Source organism: Clytia hemisphaerica, unplaced genomic scaffold, assembly GCF_902728285.1.
Source record: "Clytia hemisphaerica strain Z4C2 unplaced genomic scaffold, Clytia hemisphaerica genome assembly, whole genome shotgun sequence".
NCBI classification, from domain to species: Eukaryota; Metazoa; Cnidaria; class Hydrozoa; order Leptothecata; family Clytiidae; genus Clytia; species Clytia hemisphaerica.
In genome coordinates, this window is record NW_027103519.1 from 120,750 (window position 1) to 140,423 (window position 19,674).

General features: G+C 35.7%; 1 protein-coding gene across 1 annotated transcript; it reads left to right on the top strand.

Annotated features, from left to right (window-relative positions):
* Positions 1–1,861: 1,861 nt before the first annotated feature.
* LOC136799344 (protein YIPF6-like) lies at positions 1,862–19,281 on the top strand. The gene is made up of 5 exons (XM_067056046.1): positions 1,862–2,047; positions 10,561–10,639; positions 11,155–11,314; positions 17,337–17,497; positions 18,542–19,281. Exons 1-5 carry the CDS (start codon positions 1,886–1,888, stop codon positions 18,655–18,657), a joined length of 678 nt encoding a protein of 225 aa, XP_066912147.1. The 5' UTR covers positions 1,862–1,885; the 3' UTR covers positions 18,658–19,281.
* The last annotated feature ends 393 nt before the right edge of the window (positions 19,282–19,674 follow it).

Sequence of the window (19,674 nt, forward strand, 5' to 3'; positions counted from 1 at the left end):
ATGTGTGTTCGCACCCATAGTTCAAAACTACATGATAGCACTCTTGTTGTGCAAGGTGCTAAATTATTCAATTCAATGCCCAAGAGTATTAGAGATATGAAGAATGTTACAGTCGAAAAGTTCAAAAACTCTCTAGACAGACACCTCAGTTCGATCCCAGACGAGCCACAGATTCATGGTTACACAGGGTGCAGGAGAGCCGACTCTAACTCCATTCTTGACATGAAAACTGTTTAGCTGCTGACATCCTTCCTTATTCAGGTTTGATGGATGCAGCATTGTGGTGTGAAGCAGAAAGTTTCTTGCCAGAGCATGAAGCTCGAAGACAACCAAAAGTAACCAAAAGTAAGTAATCTTCGTTTAAAAACATACTATCTTTTGTAATGATACTATCTTTTTTTAAACAATACTATCTATTTTAAAACGATACTATCTTTTTTAAAACATACTATTTTTTCGAAAACAGTCTGGAAACGAGGTTGGCACGTCTTGCCTCGCTCATTTTAAAGTTTGCATGCGTGACCCACGCATGGTGAGACGGCGGGACCATGCTTGCTGGATGGAAAGAACAACATGTCATATGTTAAAATTTCTTGAGTAAATTCCTTTCTTCGCGTTCTAAGTGTCCTATCCGAGACTCCAATAAGATCAGCAATTTCCTTCCATTTGAACCCTATTGTTTTTAGTGCAAGGACTTGGTCTTCGTTGATATCTTTCAATGGTCTGCCACGAGTAGCCATTTTACTGTCAGTCAGGTCAGATCTTGTAGGGAGCCGGAAGCCATCTTGTTATGTTGGTTCTGCATGTGGGCGGATGAGGCCATATAAAATAAACACGAAAAACCAACGCCCATTACACGCCCCTCAAAATGAAAATTACACAAATTTGAATAATCGAGGCAACCTATATTCGAAAAAAGATAGTATTTTTTTAAAAGATAGTATTTTTTTAAAAGATAGTATTTTTTAAACGAAGATAGTATGTTCACAACAAAGATAGTATTGTTTTGAAAAGATAGTATGAAAGATAGTAAAAATAGTATTATTTTTTAAAGATACTATGTTTTAAACGAAAATAGTATTTTTTAAGCAAAAAATAGTATGTTTTAAAAAAGATAGTATGTTTTAAACGAAGATAGTATGTTTTAAACGAAGATAGTATGTTTACAACAAAGATAGTATGTTTTAAACGAAGATAGTATTGTTTTAAAAAGATAGTATTTATTTCCGCTTTGGCGCGCCATATAAAGAGCCCACCATAAAAAAAGAAATGCATGTCTTTAAAAATTCTAGGAAGGGCCATCCGCGAAAGTTTATGCTCGTTAAAAAATTGAATAAAATGTAACTTTTATGGCACTTTTTAGCCTGCTAAAAGACTAGTACTTTAATCGTAGAAACTTTGGCGAGACTAATTTTAGCGTTTTAGCGAGTTCTGTTCTATTTTCGCTAAAATAAATCTCGCTAAAACACGCCGAATCGACAGATCAATAAAATTTATCCGCGCGAAATTTCTGATTATATTGCCTTCATACATTTTCATCAATAGGAAGGGTTTCAGTGCAAAGAAATGCTAGAAAACGAATTCAATCAATAAAATGTAATACGTGTATTCGCTAAAATTTATCCACGTGAATTTTCATGAAATCGTGATTCGCTAAAATAAATCCAAAAGAAATCAAGATTTTCCTGACTCGCTAATATACGCTAAAATAAGCCATTTTTTCATGTGAAAATTCTCAATTTTACGTCTTGATTCGCGAAAGTTTATGCTCGCGAAAAATATTTTTCCGTTAAATTCGCAAAAGTAGATGTCGTGAATTTCGCGATTTTTCGTGCCCTCGCATATACAATACAGAATTCTTCTGCCGGCAAATTAGCCACGTTCAATGATCAGCAAAATGGCGGACGAAGAAGTGGTACCTCTAGAAAATGATTTCCATGTTAGCAGTGACATTAATCTCGAAATTGAGGGAGATATTCGAGTTCAAGGAATTCAAAGTGACGAGGAAGACTCTACAACTCTTGATGAACCAATTTCTACAACTTTGGTAATGTTTTAGCATATTTTGTTTTTTTTGGCTGATGAAATTAATTCCCAATAATACAATATATTTTGACCGGCAGGTTCAAAATGCATAAAACATAATGCATATTGCATAATGCATAATGCATAATATTTGAAAAATGTCAATTTTAGAGTCTACAATAAGGAGAATTTGAAAGATGTTACTTTCAACAAAACAAATATACCATTTTCTACCAGAAAATAAAGGGTAGAAAGCTGTAAATCTGTATTTTAGATGATGAAGAAAATCCATGATCCACTGAAAATGCTTGTCGCCATTTTGATTTTCATAGTTGTATTTTACAGAATGTAGTATAGTGTAGAAAAAACACGAAAATATCTCCTCCGTATATTACTTTTCGAAAGCGAAAACTCGAAAACGTAAATTTTATAGCAAGATCTTTATTCTGGGTTTTCTCGGAGATCTTTTCGAACAATTTCTAACAAATTTCAACGGGTTTTCCCTCTTACAAAGCATTAACCATGTGAATGCTTTTTGTTAGATAAACCAATATCCAGCCAATATGAAGTAAAGAGCTTAATGCGAAAGCTAGATCAAAGAAAATAGACTTCGAATCATTTTACATTCGAATGTTTAAATGTGTTTACCTTTTTTTGAGAAAGAAGAAGGGGGAAACCTTTCTGATCTGTTGCATCTTCTTATCATTTATGCTGGCGGAAAACCCTTTGTTGTTATGATTCGAATGTTTTCTCTTTTGTTCGAATTCGAAAAGTAAATATCATGTCTGGGGAAATCCCTCTGATTGGAATGTTTACTTAGGAAACTCTTCTAAACAGGGTTTCACGGTTTTAGCCTCTACAAAGGAGAGTTTTAGAAAATATAAAATCGTTCTGTAAATTACACAATACTATTATGCATTATGCAATATGCATTATGTTTTATGCATTTTGTACCTGCCGATATTTTGACCGAGATTGTGGCTGATATAAACTCAGCTCAGGTTAACAAACGATATTATACTCCAGGATGCAAGTGAAAGTTTATCTACAGACCTTAGGGGATACCGTCAACTGCTCTAACTTCGGACTATCTCTGACAAAACATGGGACGGCAATTCAGCCACCATTTCACTGAACCTCCAAAGTCATTTGATTTGAGTTAATGAATGCTGTATTAAAAAATACACGATTTCTCTTTCGCACTGAGTAGGCTTTTAAATTGAAATATGAAAAAAAATCAGTAGTGGAAAACACTGGAATGTCTGGCTGGAACGAAGAAGACAAGTTACACACTCGTTATTTGGCTAATCCCATCCAGGCGATAGGCGGTTTAGAGGTGGCGGGCGTTCTCAGTCAAGAACAAGTGCAAATTAGGATACCTTCGGCCAATCTCTCCTAACTAGGAGAGTTGTATCCTAATTTCCAGACGGTGTCAATCGAGCAACTTTGAACAAAAATCGCAATCGAACCAATCGAACGTAATCGAACGCGATCGAATAATTGTGATTCGATTGTCCGACGTAACCGAATCTCAATCGAACAGCCGATTCCTGGGTAATATTCGATTGTGTTCGATTGCGTTCGAGTAAGGTTAGATTGGTTCGATTAATAGTTGACTATGTTCCATTGGTTCGATTACCTTAAGAGCCACATTCTCTAAGAACCAGGTGGGTTGTGTTAGTATGAAATTTTGTTTGCCTTCATTTTTGGATATTTGGTAGACAATAGTGAAAAACTCAGAATCCCAAAATTTTGGGTCCCAAAAATCCATAATGGCGGCTTGAGGGCAAGTTAAAATTTTGGACTTTTTTTGCCAAGTGTAAAAGTCTGACTTTGAGAGGAAATATTTCAAGTTGCAACTAAGGTCACATGGGTTTCTTTTGATTTCCTGAAAGTACTCACAGTAAAGTGTCAAAAAATCCAAAAAAACCCATGTGACCTTAATCGCATTTTTCATAATAGCGGCCTAGATATGGAAAAAAACTCAGTAATGACAAACAAAAGTATTGAAATATCAAAGGTCCAGACCTAAAACCTGAAACAATCTTCTCATAGTAGGATCTGAATATTGGCTTAGATTGCTAGGACTTGGTCTTTATAGGGCTCTTTATTTCATAGAGCTAAGTTCAATTTGGATGAGTCCTGTGAGCTGATTAGAAGTGATTCTGACCCATGTTGTTGATTTTTTTCTAAAGTTTGCATGGTATACTGACAGATAATTGAAAATCAGATATTTACTGAACCCCAAAATTTCCATTTTGCCATCTACAAATACTAAGAAAACCTCATGTAGCCAAAAATCTACAAAATCTCAAGTTTAAAACAACCTTCAGTTACCCAGGAAACAGATACTGGTTTGTAAGACTTGTTACATTTAAGAGAAATCTTGAGAGATATTGGTGAGGTTCCTCAGAAAATCATTTCCAGCTATTCCTTTTGTTCAAATATTTGATTAAAGTCCCTGAAAATTTGCTATATCAACAACAGACTCCCCATAATTCCCGAAAATCGAGTTACTTTACAAGGGATTTACAGAGGCTACTGACAATTCCAGGCTTACACAGTGATTAGAAATTTGGATTTTTTTCATTCCTGGGGTGGAAAATAATACTTTTCAATGATTTTCAAAACCTTAAAACGTTTTCTGGTGTAACCAGGGCCTTATTTTTGTCTCGCCAGCCTAGAAAAATCACACTTAAAAAATTTGTTGGCTTAATTTTTCTCAAATCTGCTTATAGATCACATGGGTATTATTTTTGTTCCTGAAACTAGGCAGCTTTCTCTACCAGGAACAATTAACAGTTTTTCCCAACATTAGTCGCAACTCTTGAATAATCGAGGCAAATATCGCACTTTTTGAGATTTGCACCTTCTTGTAGAGCCTGTAGAGCCCAGCCAGGTTGAGTAAAATACTTCAAATTTTCAACATTTGATCTTTGTTAGTTAGTGAACACTTTTTGCCAAAAATAAAATTCCTAGAATGCTCCAAGGCTGAATAATCGAGGCTTAAATTTGTTAAAAAGTGAGTTTTTTTCCATATCTAGGCCGCCATTATGAAAAATGCGATTAAGGTCACATGGGTTTTTTTGGACTTTTTGACACTTTACTGTGAGTACTTTCAGAAACTCAAAAGAAACCCATGTGACCTTAGTTGCAACTTGAAATATTTCCTCTCAAAATCAGACTTTAACACTTGGCAAAAAAAGTCCAAAATTTTAACTAGCCCTCAAGCCGCCATTATGGATTTTTGGGACCCAAAATTTTGGGATTCTGAGTTTTTCACTATTGTCTACCAAATATCAAAAAATGAAGGCAAACAAAATTTCATACTAACAAAATTGTCCAAAACCACCTGGTTCTTAGAGAATGTGGCTCTTAAGTGGATAAATTTTCGCGTGGATTAATTTTCACGGTTTTTGCGAATTTTGGCCATTTTCGTGAAATTTAGTCCACGCGAAAATTTTGAAGGCCTTTGATTCGCAAAAATTAGTCCACACGAAATTATTTGGAATTTTACAATCGCGAAAATAAAAGTTTTGAAGTTTTTTGAAAACTTTTGAGTGCCTTTGTCTGCCTTTTTTCGATTAGTTACAATTTAAATAGTCGCGAAATTAAATAAAGAAAGCCATTTTCGCGAAATTTAATCCATGCGAAAATTTTAAGACCCTTAATTCACGAAATTTAATCCACGCGAAATCTTTAAATTCTCGTCTCGCAAAAATTAGTACACGCGAAAATTTATCCACTTAAGGTACGATTATGTTCGATGTATTTGATTGCGATTAAATTAAATTGGATCACTCTGTTAGAGATTAGCGTGGGCGGCCGACCGCTCATTAAGTATCGTACGAAAGCGAATAAAATCTAAATCGAACGGCAAATCCTGGGTAATACTCGATTGCGATTCGATTGCGTTCGACAATCGAATTGCAATTATTCGATTGTGTTCAATTGCGTTCAATTGATGCGGCGTTCGATTCGTTCGACTGACACCGTCTGGTAATTTGGAGATTTAGGTATCCTAGATAGGAGAGCAGACACTTTGACCTGAATTTTTGAGGTTACTGCTTCGATCCACGTTTGGAAAACTATGCAAACCTTTTCTTCATCAAGATTTGCACCACTGACCAAAATTTCAAGTAATTTCTCTGGTGGGTTCCTCGAAAATTAACATCCTTAATAATCTGCCGTTACGAAACGGCCCGCTACGGTCCAATTTTCGTGCGAAAAAAGCGTTCGCATATGCTACTTAGCACATTTGAGTGGTGTTTTGGGCTATAGTTTTGCATTCCGCCAGCCAAACTCGATGAAATTCAGTACACAATCTCATTTGCTTATTATTTACATCTTGGAAGTGGTAAGATGGCGCAGATGTCTCTGGTTGGTGAAAAATACAGGTTTTTTGGTTTTTAGTATCCTAATTAGGATGATGATTGTTATTTTGGATACTTTTTTGTATCCAATTTAAGATACTCTCCTAAGTAGGAGAGATTGCCGAAGGTATACTAATTTTCACTTGTTCTTGACTGGTTCTCTAATTCTCCAATAGACCTTTTTTTAAAGAGGCAACCCTGTTGAATAATTATGTAGTCCAGCATAAAAACAATGATACAGCCATGCATAATTACTGTTTCATGCATATTATAATAATTATGCATGGCTATGTCATTGTTTTTTTTGCTGGACTACATAATTATTCAACAGGGTGGCCTCATTAAAAAAAGGTCTATTAGCGTCCGGTCATTTTGAATGAAAACAAAAAAGTTAAAAAGGGCGCGCTATCAGTGAAAGTTATCGCAACATGTTATGACAGAAAGTATTATTGATAAACTTGGTGGAGTTATCAAAACAAATTTGTTGTCAAAGAGATTTAACAGTAAGTGAAAATATAGGCCAGATATCAACGGCATAGCTGTCAACTCTCCCGCATTGGGCGGGAGACTCCCGCTGGTGCATGCCAATGTTTTCTCCCGCGGGAAAAAAAATCAGCCAAATCTCCTGCATTTTTGGGATTTTCTCCCGCATCTCTAGCATTTCCAAAAATTTTCTGACTTCCTGAAAAAAAATTACGATAAAATCGGATTGTGTGAAATTCCCCCCAATTTCCCAATTTCCGATTTGGAAAAATTGGATTATCGGGGAAAATTTTTCCAACTTGGAGCTCTCCCGCATTTTTGCGAGGCGAAGTTGACATCTATGCAACAGTCCCATGTTTCAACCAATAGTCCCAGGTTAGAGCAGTTGACGGTAAGAGACGATGCATCCTGGAGTATGCTATCGTTTGCCAACCATAAAACTTAAAGAGTCTGAATAGTCCTTCAGGCCTGGCCGCGTCTGGCGTACTATTGCACTTGGAAACGCTGGCACACGCCTAAAATGGTTTATAATATACAAGAATGTACAAAATCTCTTTTGCAAGGGCTATTAGCACGCCTGGCAGGGGGTGCAGGGTGGGCAGTGCACCACCCAGAAAGATCTGAGAGGGGCGCCAAAAGAGCTTTTCGAGGGGCGCCAAAAGAGCTTTTCGATGCTTTTGTTGATGCTCTCTGTGCTTTTTGTGTTGTTATGCTGACTAATTTTCTCCTTTTTAGAAGATCTTTTAAGCTGTTTGACCTTTCTTACACACACATTTTTTGCATGTGGCGCCAGAATTACAAACAACCCTTACTCCTGCCAACTTTCGAATTTTTGGGGCCTCTTTCAGCCATTGATCTTTAATGGAGAGTAAAGTAAAACCAGCGGCGCAAAAGTTTTTTTTTTGGTAATACCTGGTCAAAAACAACAAAATAAAAGAAGAAGAAAAAAAATCGAATTTCGCGGAATTTAATTTCGCAATTTAACAATTTTGGTGTGTTTCGCGGAATTTAATTTCGCGAATAACACCCAGTGTCTTTCCCGACAGGCGGGGGAGCTCTATCTTGGGGGGGGGCTGCATTAGTTTATGTAACTCTGGGGGCTAAGTAACACTTCCTAAATATTTTTCTTTACTGTTGGTTTTTAATTTCTCTAAACCTTTATGTTTTCATGCAAAGTGTGATCTGATCCTTAAAATGCAAAAATGAAGACATTCTATTGCATTCTCTAAAAGTGCACACACATGTAAATAGAGCTTTGTGAATGCCATAAAACTTTTCCCCTATACTGGGACCTAAAATTTTATCAGGCTGGGGGGACCTTGTTCTCAGGGCGGACCTAATTGGCGGGGGGACCTAGAACCCCAGTTGGAGCCATGACCAGTCACTGCTCATACAGTTTAATATTTTCACTGAATGATGGAGGGCGCAAATAAGGACAAAAATACCAGGGGCGCCAATTTCATAGTTTGCACCACCAAGAAAATTAAGCCAGGCTGGTACTGGCCATAATCTATGACATTTTTCATGGAGTGCTATTTTGGTACAGGCAAGGTATTGTTCATGGCCAGGTCTGGTCCTTGTTTTTTTTACTTCCCCTAGAACCAGTTTGCAGAGTATGGCACATTTGCTCAAGATCTCGAGTACACAACTCATAAAAAGTCGAGTGCAGGTGCAAAATTTGAGGTTTTCAGGTGCAAGTGCAGACAGTTTTTTAACCTCAGGTTATAAAAGGAATCAGGAAATTATTTATCAGGAAATAAAAGTTGACCTTGAAAAAAATTCTGTGTAAACTTTCTTGGTATCGTTGGAAGCAGAATTTTATGAGGTTTAACATACTCAGAGCCTCACGTTGAGGCCCTTGGGGGAAAATATTGGTGAAATAAAACATTAAGGACCCATCTTGGAAAACGAAAACGTTGGAAATAAATTTTTATTTTAAAATTAGCAATTGCATTAGCCTTAACATGATTAAGAGCATTTCTTAGTAGTTAAACCCATACATTTGAAAACTGAAGCCTCAGCGGGTTTGAAATCGTCACCAAAGTTATTTTAATTTACTTTTGCTGAACTTTTCCTCAGATTTTGGCTTCTAGACTGGATTTATCTTGAAACCAATATTTGATGTTAATACATGAATCTTACCAGATTTTTCGGCATTTTCCAACAAACTTTCTTTTTTTGTTGAAACTAATCTTTCCTTTTTATAACAAAATGTTATTTTGACAGCTAATTATCTATTTTGATAACTCAAACAAAAATACTAATGTATCATGTAATCATGATTCTGTTTAATTTGAAAAACCAATGTTTTTGAGCACTTTCTGAAAGTAATTTTTTTATTCAATTCAGCATAACTTTTGATCTAATGAACCAAATTTATAAAATGACCCATCAAAATTTAAGTTTATCTTTCTTCTTCCCAATGGAAAAAAATTATTTCTTTCAAAATTTTTAGAACTCAAAAAAATTCACCTTAAAGAGAAACTTTTTTGTGGCACACCCGGTATAATCACTTCATTTAATTTGTAGAATCTTTCGCAAGTGTCGTTGTTGAACAGTGCGTAGCTGACTGACGTGTCGGTACAATGTCCATGCCTCAGCCATATGTGAGGAGCGGAGTTGGACATTGAGTGTAACCTTTCAGTTTAGTTGGGAGTGTGAGATCATGAGAGTCGAATACAGTGATATCTCAGATGACCGTAAGCAGCTGACAGAGCTTGGATACGAGTCATTAGCTCGGCATTCACTGAACCGTCACAATACTTCCAAGATACTTGAAACGATTGACACTCTTTATTTGAGTATCATCAATAAATAAATGTTCTTCAGGGCCAATTGACATCTCTCTTGATGTGATGGAAAGACCCATTCTATTGGCCATGTTATTGTACACTGCCAATAGAGTCTGCAAACCTGAATAACGCAATGTCATCAGCATACTCGACTTCTCTAATAAAAGCGATGAAGGTTTTCGTTTTTGCTTTATTAAGTCTCCACAAATCATAGAATTCACCATCGTGGCGAAATCGGATTTTTATGCTGAATTGATGACCGATGATATTGTATGCAAGTAGGAAGAAAATAAGTTCCATACAATGTAGGTGCTAGTTTGCAGCCTTGTTTGACTCCACTGTTGTATTGAAATGGTTCAGTGAGGACTCCACCAACTAGTAAACAAGCATTGACTTGGGTGTATAAGGTTTCTACGAATCTGAGAAATCCTCTGTAATTGCAAGCGTGCAAATTGCACAGTTAAAATTTACACTTGTAGTGAATACATCCATGGTCAAACAGGCAAAAGTTTTTAATGCGGTCGTTTTCTACAATGAATCTTGAGTAAGATAGTCCAAGGGTTTCAAAATTGAACAAAGAAATCGGAAGCAAATAAAGTCCTGGACTAGAAAAGTGGCAGTGAAATCACAGTCAAGGAAGTGCTATCTTATGCCAAACAACAGTAGTGCTTTTGCCGCTAACCGCGTCCCGTGGAAATGCTTATCAAAGATTAGTGCTGCGAAAGTGTTTTATCATTAACTCGATTTGCAAGAAAAAAAAATGGCACAAAACTTCTAATAAAGGAATTTATAAAAAAAGAACTGGTGCTTTTTAAGACCCATTTACAATTTTAGACCTCCTTTTTTGGTAGAATTAAAAGAAACTTTTATACGTTTTTTATTATTAGAAAAGAGATTTGAATGCAATTGGAAAGAAGTTTATGCACGTCATCATACCTCGACAGAGTACATCATTGCTTAGGGACTGTAAGTAGTTTTGAATCACCTTTATAATAATTACCTTCATAAAGGGAACTATTTCTCGTTTTTTCGGTCTCTACTGCAAAGATTTGCTGCTCCTAATTACAATTTGTTAATAAAAATCCATAAAAACCCTCAGGAATAATAAAAAAAGTTTCTGGAATTAGGAAAAGCACACTTATGCTCTGAAACCTGCTCAAACCACAAAAGTTACAAAAGTTGATCTTCAAACTTCATCATATGGGAACAGCTTCATCTTAAGGGAACTAATTTTTGCGGGGATAAATTTTCGCGGAACTAATTTTCCCGCTAAAATTACTTCCGCGAAATGCAATTTTCACTAAAAATCTTCAAAAATCTCTAAGACCATGAAAGAATTTTGGCAAAAAATAGGTGTCAATCGCGAAAATTAGTTCCGCATAATGCGCCAATTTAGTACCCTCGCACCGCGAAAATAAGTTTTGCGAAAATTAGTTCCCTTAATTCAATTCTGTTACTTATGTTACATTGTTTAAATTCAGGGGACTTATGGGGTCCATTGATCCTGTGCATAATTCTTGCGAGTCTATTACAATCTTCAAGTAACGAGGATGGTTCACCCGAATTCGCTCAGGTGTTTGCAATCGTTTGGCTAGGTGCTTCTGTCGTCACTTTCAATTCAAAATTGCTTGGTGGAAATATGTAAGTATAAAAAGGTTTTGCTTTCAATACTTTGATTTGAGAAATTCCAGGACCAGGTGTACATGGATGCCTCCTAACATATGTATTATAATTAGTACTAGTAATCGTATGGTTTGGAGTGCAATTAACGATTAATCACGAGTAACAAAGGAGAAAATAGTAATTTGCACGAGTCCGAAGGACGAGTGCAAATTACGGTATTTTCTCCTTTGTTACGAGTGATTAATCGTTAATTGTACGACGAAACATACGATTCCGAGGTAATCGTCAGTAAATGATCATTAGTAAATCATAGTTTTTTCAGAAAAAGGGAAAATTTTTGACATTCGAATTCTTTGTTTTCAATTAAAAGAAGCTATTGTAACGAAAAATTTCTTTGTTCTTTTTTATATTGAAGAAAAAAAATGTCTTTGTTTTTTATTACATAGTAAAAAAAAGTCTCTGACACAGGACTTGGGAGAGAAAAGAATAAGAGGACAAAAGTGTCCCCCCACCGAAGAGTGCAAAAAGTGGTAATAGTGCAATTAACGATTAATTGCACTCCTCTAAACCAATCAGATTCGAGTAATTTTGCACAGCTGACGATTATGCAGGAAATACACTGATTACAAAACACTCCTTTACAAGTCAACAATACGAAAATACAGTCGCAACAGATACTGAAAGATTTAGCCAAGACAGCACAGCATTTAACATATTTAACGATTAATATTAATATTAATGTACTCGAGGTATTTAAGATTATTTACCGGGTGCGCCAAAAACAAAAGAAAGAAAAAGTATACAGGTTTATTAAGATATTGTGAGCTTAAGGTTGAACATTTTTTATTGATTCTTTTTTTATTCTATAGGGGCCGTCCACATAGTACGTACGCACTAAGGGGGGAGGGGGGTCTTCTCAAAAGCGTATGCTTGCGTACAGGGGGAGGGGAGGGGTCAAAGGAAAGTGTACGTACGCAGAGAAAGTTTTTTCATAGCCCTTTTTCCCTTGTTTTTTCGTCGACTTTTACGCTTGTTATACGCATCAAGGAAAAGAAAAAGTTTCTTAATAAACATCGCAGGGTTCAGACAGACCCTGGAAAACCTGGAAAACCTGGAAATATGATAAATTTTCAGAAAAATCAGGGAAACTCAGGGAAACCCAGGGAAAAAATTTTTTTTTCCCAGTCTGCTCAGGGAAACTCAGGGAATTTTATTTTTTGAAGAATGAATGGAAAAAACAGATTTAAAAGTTTTTTTAGTTTTAAAGTGTTTATTCATATGCAGTATTTGTAGCTTTAATTTTTACCTTAGGTTTACCATTTGATTTGTATGCCTTTTGTTTAAAGATACATCTCTTTTGACTCTGCTTAGTTTTTATGGTTTGCTTGATACTCAGGGAAAAAATAGGGAAAAATAGCTAAAATGAGGAATTTCTCAGGGAAAAAACCTTTGAAAATTGATTAAAATTCAGGGAAACTCAGGGAATTTTATTTTCGAAGGTCTGTCTGAACCCTGCATCGAGTTTCATGTATGAAATAAAGGTCCGAACCAAACGATTTAAATTCGAAATTTTCTTCAATCGAGGGGGGGGGTGAATTGAAAAGGTACGTACTTACCAGAGGGGGTATAGTACGTACGCACTAAGGGGGGAGGGGGGTCTTCTCAAAAGCGTACGCTTGCGTACAGGGGGGAGGGGGTACTCGATTTTTGACATTTTAGTGCGTACGTACTATGTGGACGGCCCCATACGGGAAAGCTTAACCTAAATTTTGTTATATAAAACTTTAAAAATGTTGACCTAGCCAAAATAACGAAATTCATTAAAAACAGTGATTAAAACTTTCCTCTGTTAATTGCCACTTTAAAAAACGGTCAAATAGCCCTAAAAAGATTAAATTTTTCAATTGGTAACTGTGAAATGGATAATTTAAGGTCTCTCTGGAGCACAAAAATTGCTCTGAAAGCGAAAATCCTCATTAAATATTCGAAAAAACACAAAGAACCAGCCAAAAATTAAGAAATCCATCAAAATTCCTCCATATCGATACTTTGCCGCCATTATTTCAGTATTGCGCGCCTTTTTTGGATTTAAACGTTTGTAAACGAAATGATATTTTTAGGATCTCGAAACACATAAAAACAATATTCCCCTAAAACAAAGCTTAAAAATCGTGTTTTGATTAAATTACCTTTTGATAATTGTTTAATAGTTTTTTTAAACATAGCTTTTGATTAAATGAAACGATTTCAAATTTTCATATATACCAAAATTTAAGTTAAGCTAAATTCCTCTGTATAATAAAAACTGTAAGCTCGCACCATTTGACAAACCCATATTATTTTTTTTTGGCGTCCCCGGTACAAAATTATCACCCGGTGTCGCGGTAAATTAAGACCCGGGAGATTAGAACTTTAAAGTCCTGATTTCCCGGAAAATATAGACCCCTCGGGTCCTAAATGCCCGGTTAATTAAGATCGGGGAGGGAAATTAGGACTCAGTAAAAATGTTTCAATTCTATTTTTGGACCTACCTAAGGTAGTCCTTTAAATCAACCCTTGTCCGTTCGTTCGTTCGTTCGTCCGTTCGTTCGTCCGTTCGTTCGTCTGTTGCCAGCTTTTCTTGAAATCGGCTCATTAGTTTTTTCTAATTTTTTGCACAATGATGCAAAATGGCAATGCCCAAAATGTGACGGAGCCCGATTTTCGAAAAAAAAAAATTTCCGGCCGAAAATGGCGGAAATATGCCGGAAAAACTGGTTTTTCGGCATTTTCTCGAGATTTCATCATTAGTTTTTTCTGATTTTTTGCTCAAAGATGCGTATTAACATGAACATATAAACGACTGGACATCTATCTTTTATTGTCTCTTTGAAGCGAGCTTCGTTGCCGCCTGTATTTCAAAATTGGTATGAAAATTCGACAATATTCCGTCATAATTTTATTTCTTTGAATTATTTAGGTAAAAAGATTGATAGAGCTTGAACATTACTCATAATGTACAAAAGAATTATTTTCGAATTTTTTCACAAGTTTGTAATATATTTTATCAACATCTTCAACTCTAAAATGCAGAATTTCAACTGCGTGTATACTTTTGAATCCCTTTTGTCACTCCAATAATTTTTTTTATGACTTGAAAAAAATAGCTTGCCAAAGTTTAGAGCCTGTGTCATAAGAATATCAAAATTAGAATGCGACACTCTCTAAAATTATTAGACACTTTTAAGTCAAAATTTAGAAATATTAGCCGGAGTTTTGACAAGCTGACGATGATTTTGCCTCTGTTATCTTTGTTATAATATAGATAAAAGACTTGAGAAGAGTAGAATAACAGAGGCTTTTGTCGAAGTTTTGACGTTGTTAGCAAGGTACTCCCAAGTGGTATATCATCAAAATCTATTGTTTCATTTTATGCTTTTAACGAGGCGGCAACGAAGCTAGCAGCCTTTTCTACAAAAAGACAAAGGAGATGGATGTCCAGTCGTTTATATGTTCATGGTATTAACAATGCCCAAAACATGGCCTAGTCTGATTTTTGAGAAAAAATTTTTTCCGGCCGAAAATGCCGAAAATATGCCGGAAATCGCCGTTTTTCTGGATTTTCATTGGACTTTTCCATATAATTGGTTGTTTTTTCATTCAAAAATATTATTAATAGCAATGCCCACCATAAAGCATGTTTCAATTTTCAATAAAATTGATTTTTGAAGCCGGAACTTTCTAAAAATCTCCGGAACAGCCGATTTTCGCCGGAAAAACGGTATTTCTTGAATTTCTTGAGCTGTACTTTATATATTTTCATGAAATTTTGCACACTGATGCAAAATGTCAATACCTAAATTGTGACGGAGCCCGATTTTCGAAAAAATTCATTTCCGGCCGAAAATGCCGGAAATATGCCGGAAAAACTGTTTTTTTGGCATTTTCTCGAGATTTTATCATTAGTTTTTTCTGATTTTTTGCTCAAAGATGCGTAGTAGCAATGCTCAAAACATGGCCGAGTCCGATATTTAAGAAAAAAATTTTTCCGGCGGAAAATGCCTGAAATATGCCGGAAATCGCCGTTTTTCTAGATTTTCATTGGACTTTTCCATATAATTGGTTTTTTTTTCATTCAAAAACATTATTAATAGCAATGCCCACCATCAAGCATGTTCCAATTTTCAATAAAATTTAATTTTGAAGCCGGAACTTTCTTAAAATCGCCGGAATAGCCGATTTTCGCCGGAAAAACGGTATTTCTTGAATTTCTTGAGCTGTACTTTATATTTTTTCATGAAATTCTGCACACTGATGCAAAATGTCAATACCTAAATTGTGACGGAGCCCGATTTTCGAAAAACATTTTTTTCCGGCCGAAAATGCCGGAAATATGTCGGAAAAACCGGTTTTTTGACATTTTCTCGAATTTTCATTTTTAGTTTTTTCTGATTTTTTGCAGAAAAATGCGTATTAGCAATGGTCAAAAAATGGCCGAGTTCGATTTTTGAGAAAAAACTTTTTCCGGTTGCCGGAAATCGCCGTTTTTGCAGATTCTCATTGGATTTTTTCCTTGTATTTCTATGTTTTTCACACAAAAACATTATTGATAACAATGCTCACCATCAAGCATGATTCAATTGTCAATAAAACTGATTTTTGCGACCAGAACTTCCTATTTATTTTTTCCCTACAACCCTTCTCTCTCCCCCCATCAACAATCAATGATGAATTTATTGTGTTGTGTATTTTCGCTAAATGCTATATTTTCTGACTGATTTTTTTCATTTTTCTTTTCGCATTGCTAACTAACTTTCATCATCAGGTAGGTCCATGTTGCTTGTTTATTTTTGGGGCCAATGACTATGGCCTATATATTTTTCTTCGCCAGCTCTACAATTCGATATTTACCTCGTGTTTATCGGATAAGGGAAACCTTCCACTATTCGATACGCTCCCGTATTCGATGAAAATCCCATTCCCATTGAAAATCGAATAAGAGCGTCAATTGTAGTTCCAATAATGTATAATTTTTGTCACGTGAGGTAAAAATCTTTCTAGAATAATAAGGGTGAAATCATGAAGGAATCAAGGATGCACTAAATCATGTTGTATTCATATTTTTAACACAATGGTAAATCTGTATGAATATGCAAAGTCATCTCTCCCATGGGAGTGGGTGGTAGTCTCGGGATGCTCGGTATGTGCGAACTAAACCTCCGAACCCTGACCCTAAGAGAGACAGAATTTTTTTGGAAAGGTGACCCTTAGAGACTTTTTCACATAAGTTTTTTTCGATTGCCAAATAAATTCTCCAATTCTTGAAAAATAATTCCTACTATTTTGCCATTTTTGACTCGGTTATGTGAAAAACCCGACCCTTAAGAGAAACTGTTTTTGACGTTTTGGTAACCTTTTAACAGACTCTGGGAAGTTGAAAAACCTGAGGGCGCGCATGATATAGCCAGCACCTATTTTTGTCTAAATACTCCTACCCCTGGCACCTAACTAACACCCTTGAATTTACTGACAAAAAAACGCATTTGAAACCACGACTTTCAAAAGTCACGAAGACGGTATTCAGGTTTTTTTAGCAATAGAAAGACTTTAATTAGATTTTAATTAGCGAAGTCATGTTTTACCGGGAAAATAGGACTCTTCTACCTTTAAAGACGAATTTTAGTTTGAGTCTTATTTTCCCGTATCGATCTAAATTTCCTGGGAGGTCAGGACTCTTGAAGTCATAATATCCCAGCAAATCATGACTTTGAAGTCCTAATCTCCCGGAGTCTTAATTTAGCGCTACACCGGTTATAAAATAAAACAAACTTCCTTGGAATCCATTCATCACCAGTCATCTTGATTACCAGACTCGTCCAAATTTATTTTCATCTGCAAAATTTAAGGGTTTCTAATAGTTAATTTTCGTAAGAATCGTAATTTTTTTAAATGAGGCAATTGGTTGAGAAAATCATTTAAAGGTAAATTTTTGAAAAAATTTTCCGGTTTAACAAAATTTCGAAAGTCAATGCATTCCAAAATTCTAACATTTCTTTTTTAGCTCATTCTTTCAATCAGTATGTGTCCTTGGATACTGCGTTCTCCCTTTGACATTGGCTTTGATTGCCTGCAAAATCCTTCTAGCCATTTCGGACGTGTCCACCACCATCTTTGCAATCCGTTGCGCGGTTGTTGTTGCTTCTCTAGTGTGGTCCTGCTTTGGTAAGATAATCCCCCTTTTGTCCCTCTCTTCGGTACTTTAAACCTCATTGCCACGGCTTGGAAATGTTATTTTTGAAAATGTTTATTTGTAATAAAATAAGGAACTTGACTTATCTTTCTTTTGATAGTTAAAAATAAACACCCCCTTCTCGCAGACCCACTTGGACCCCTTCCTACTTAGGCTGCACACATCCCCTCTGATAAGTTTTGATATAGGGGATGCGAATCAGGCTCACAAAACCGTTCCGAACTTAGCAAAAAATCTGCTAACCAAAAAAAGAGTTGAATGATAGAGAACTTTGATTGACAGTTTGTCGTCTTTTGTTATCTTGAGATTTTTGTTTGCTAATTCAATTAATTTCGATAAACAAAAAGAAAGAGGAGGAGAAAGAGAGATTTCTAGCCATATGTTCTTTTTATTTGAATCTTTATTTGATTTCTATTTACGTCATCAAATAACTCAAACAATACACATCGAGTTTTTTAAAAAATACAAGTCGCCAAAATTCTGCAAAATACATAGCTATTCGGTAATTTTCTCGGAAGCGATATCAGAGCCCGATTCGCATCCCCTATATCAAAACTAATTTGGGGATGCATGCAGCCTACTTCCTACTGGAAAAATTGGCCAAAATATCGTCCCCGGTGGAAAATTATCCTCCAATTTTTGTCCCCACTGAAAATAATCAAATAAACCAATCCTCAATGCAAAAGATTATGCTATTTTTCCCATCCCCACTGAATTTTCTGACTTGAAAACAAAAATTTGTATCCCCAGCCATAAAAAATGTAGGAATATCAATCCCCATCGTGTTTCAGTCCGTTATTTTTACCACCACCGGCTGAAAAAATCCTACCGGGTCTGTGAGAAAGGGGTGTAAAATTTTGTCAAAATATGGAGGGTGTTCTAATAAGAAGTTGAAGGAAATACAAAGATTGAGCTTGGATGTTTTTTAACCACCTGAGAGAGAGTACTAGTAGTTAAATCAACTCATCATTTACTTTGACTGATTTCACTAACTTGTCTGTTCATACCATTTCCAGCTTCACTGGCTTTCCTGGGTGACACACAACCACATAATCGAAAACCGTTGGCTGTCTACCCTATTTGTTTATTCTACTTGTTCATCAGTTGGATGGTGGTCTCTCATAATGGATAGTGGTCAATAGTGGGATCAGGTGAGATAGGTGGAAATATTTATTGGGTGTCGGTGCCGATTAAGATCCTTTGATATATTTTTACGGTGAACATGATTGAAATTCATGAATCGACTGTTGATTAAGGAATGGCGTTGAGCATTGGATACAGTCCATATCGAAACAATTAGAAGTTTCGTTGAAATGTGCTACTGACGGACGGATGCGCACAGAAGAGACAGTTTTTTAACAAGCGGCTAGATTGTATGCTTTTGAATTACGGGTGGAAAATTTCTTTTGTTTATTTGTTTTGACCAAAAGATCTGGTGAAAAAAAGTTTTATCGACAATGTTTTAAACCAAAAGACGGAAATAGAGCGGTTTTATTTATTTTGGAGAGAAAGTTTCCCTCTTCTGTGTACAAATAGGAGAAACTTTCTCAAAAAATCACCCAGAAATAATCGGTTTTACGCGATGTTGATTGTTTTTCTTTTCGTACATACTTGTTTATTTTTTACTTTTAAACATTCTATTTATAAGATTTATCAACAGTAAGAAATTTTGTAAGAACCTTTTTGATTTGAAGGTGATATTATTGTTTGTAGATATTCTCTAAATGAAAAAGATGAAATTAAATTATTTTCTTTACTTGATTACTGGTCACGAATATTTTGTCATCCAAGAAATTCCGCGAAAAAATACTGTAAGAAATTATGTTCATTCGAACCTTTACAATACTACCCTACCAATTGTAGCTGCTTCAAACTTCAAAGGACCAGTAGTGTCAAATTGTAACTTTTTATAAAACTTGATCCCAATTTTCAAACGTTGCATAATCAGCAGGAGGCTAGAGAGGAATCTTCAACCTTTCAAGGTGCTCGTCACTTTTTGAATGGTGGATTAAATCTGGCGTTTTCATGCGGTACATTTTCTTTTTTGTGACCCGGCGATAGATTTGTCATTCCGGCGTTTGTTTGAAAACGGTCAAATCATGCGTCTTGGATGAAAATTAATTGGCTTTATTACCTACCAAAGAGTCGA

Excerpts from the sequence above, each read along its gene's own strand:
- LOC136799344 (XM_067056046.1), top strand. The coding sequence starts at position 1,886 with ATGATCAGCAAAATGGCGGACGAAGAAGTGGTACCTCTAGAAAATGAT. Across the intron at positions 10,640-11,154 it reads TACATCATTGCTTAGGGACT|GGGACTTATGGGGTCCATTG; the intron begins GTAAGTAGTTTT and ends GTTTAAATTCAG. Across the intron at positions 11,315-17,336 it reads AAATTGCTTGGTGGAAATAT|CTCATTCTTTCAATCAGTAT; the intron begins GTAAGTATAAAA and ends TTTCTTTTTTAG.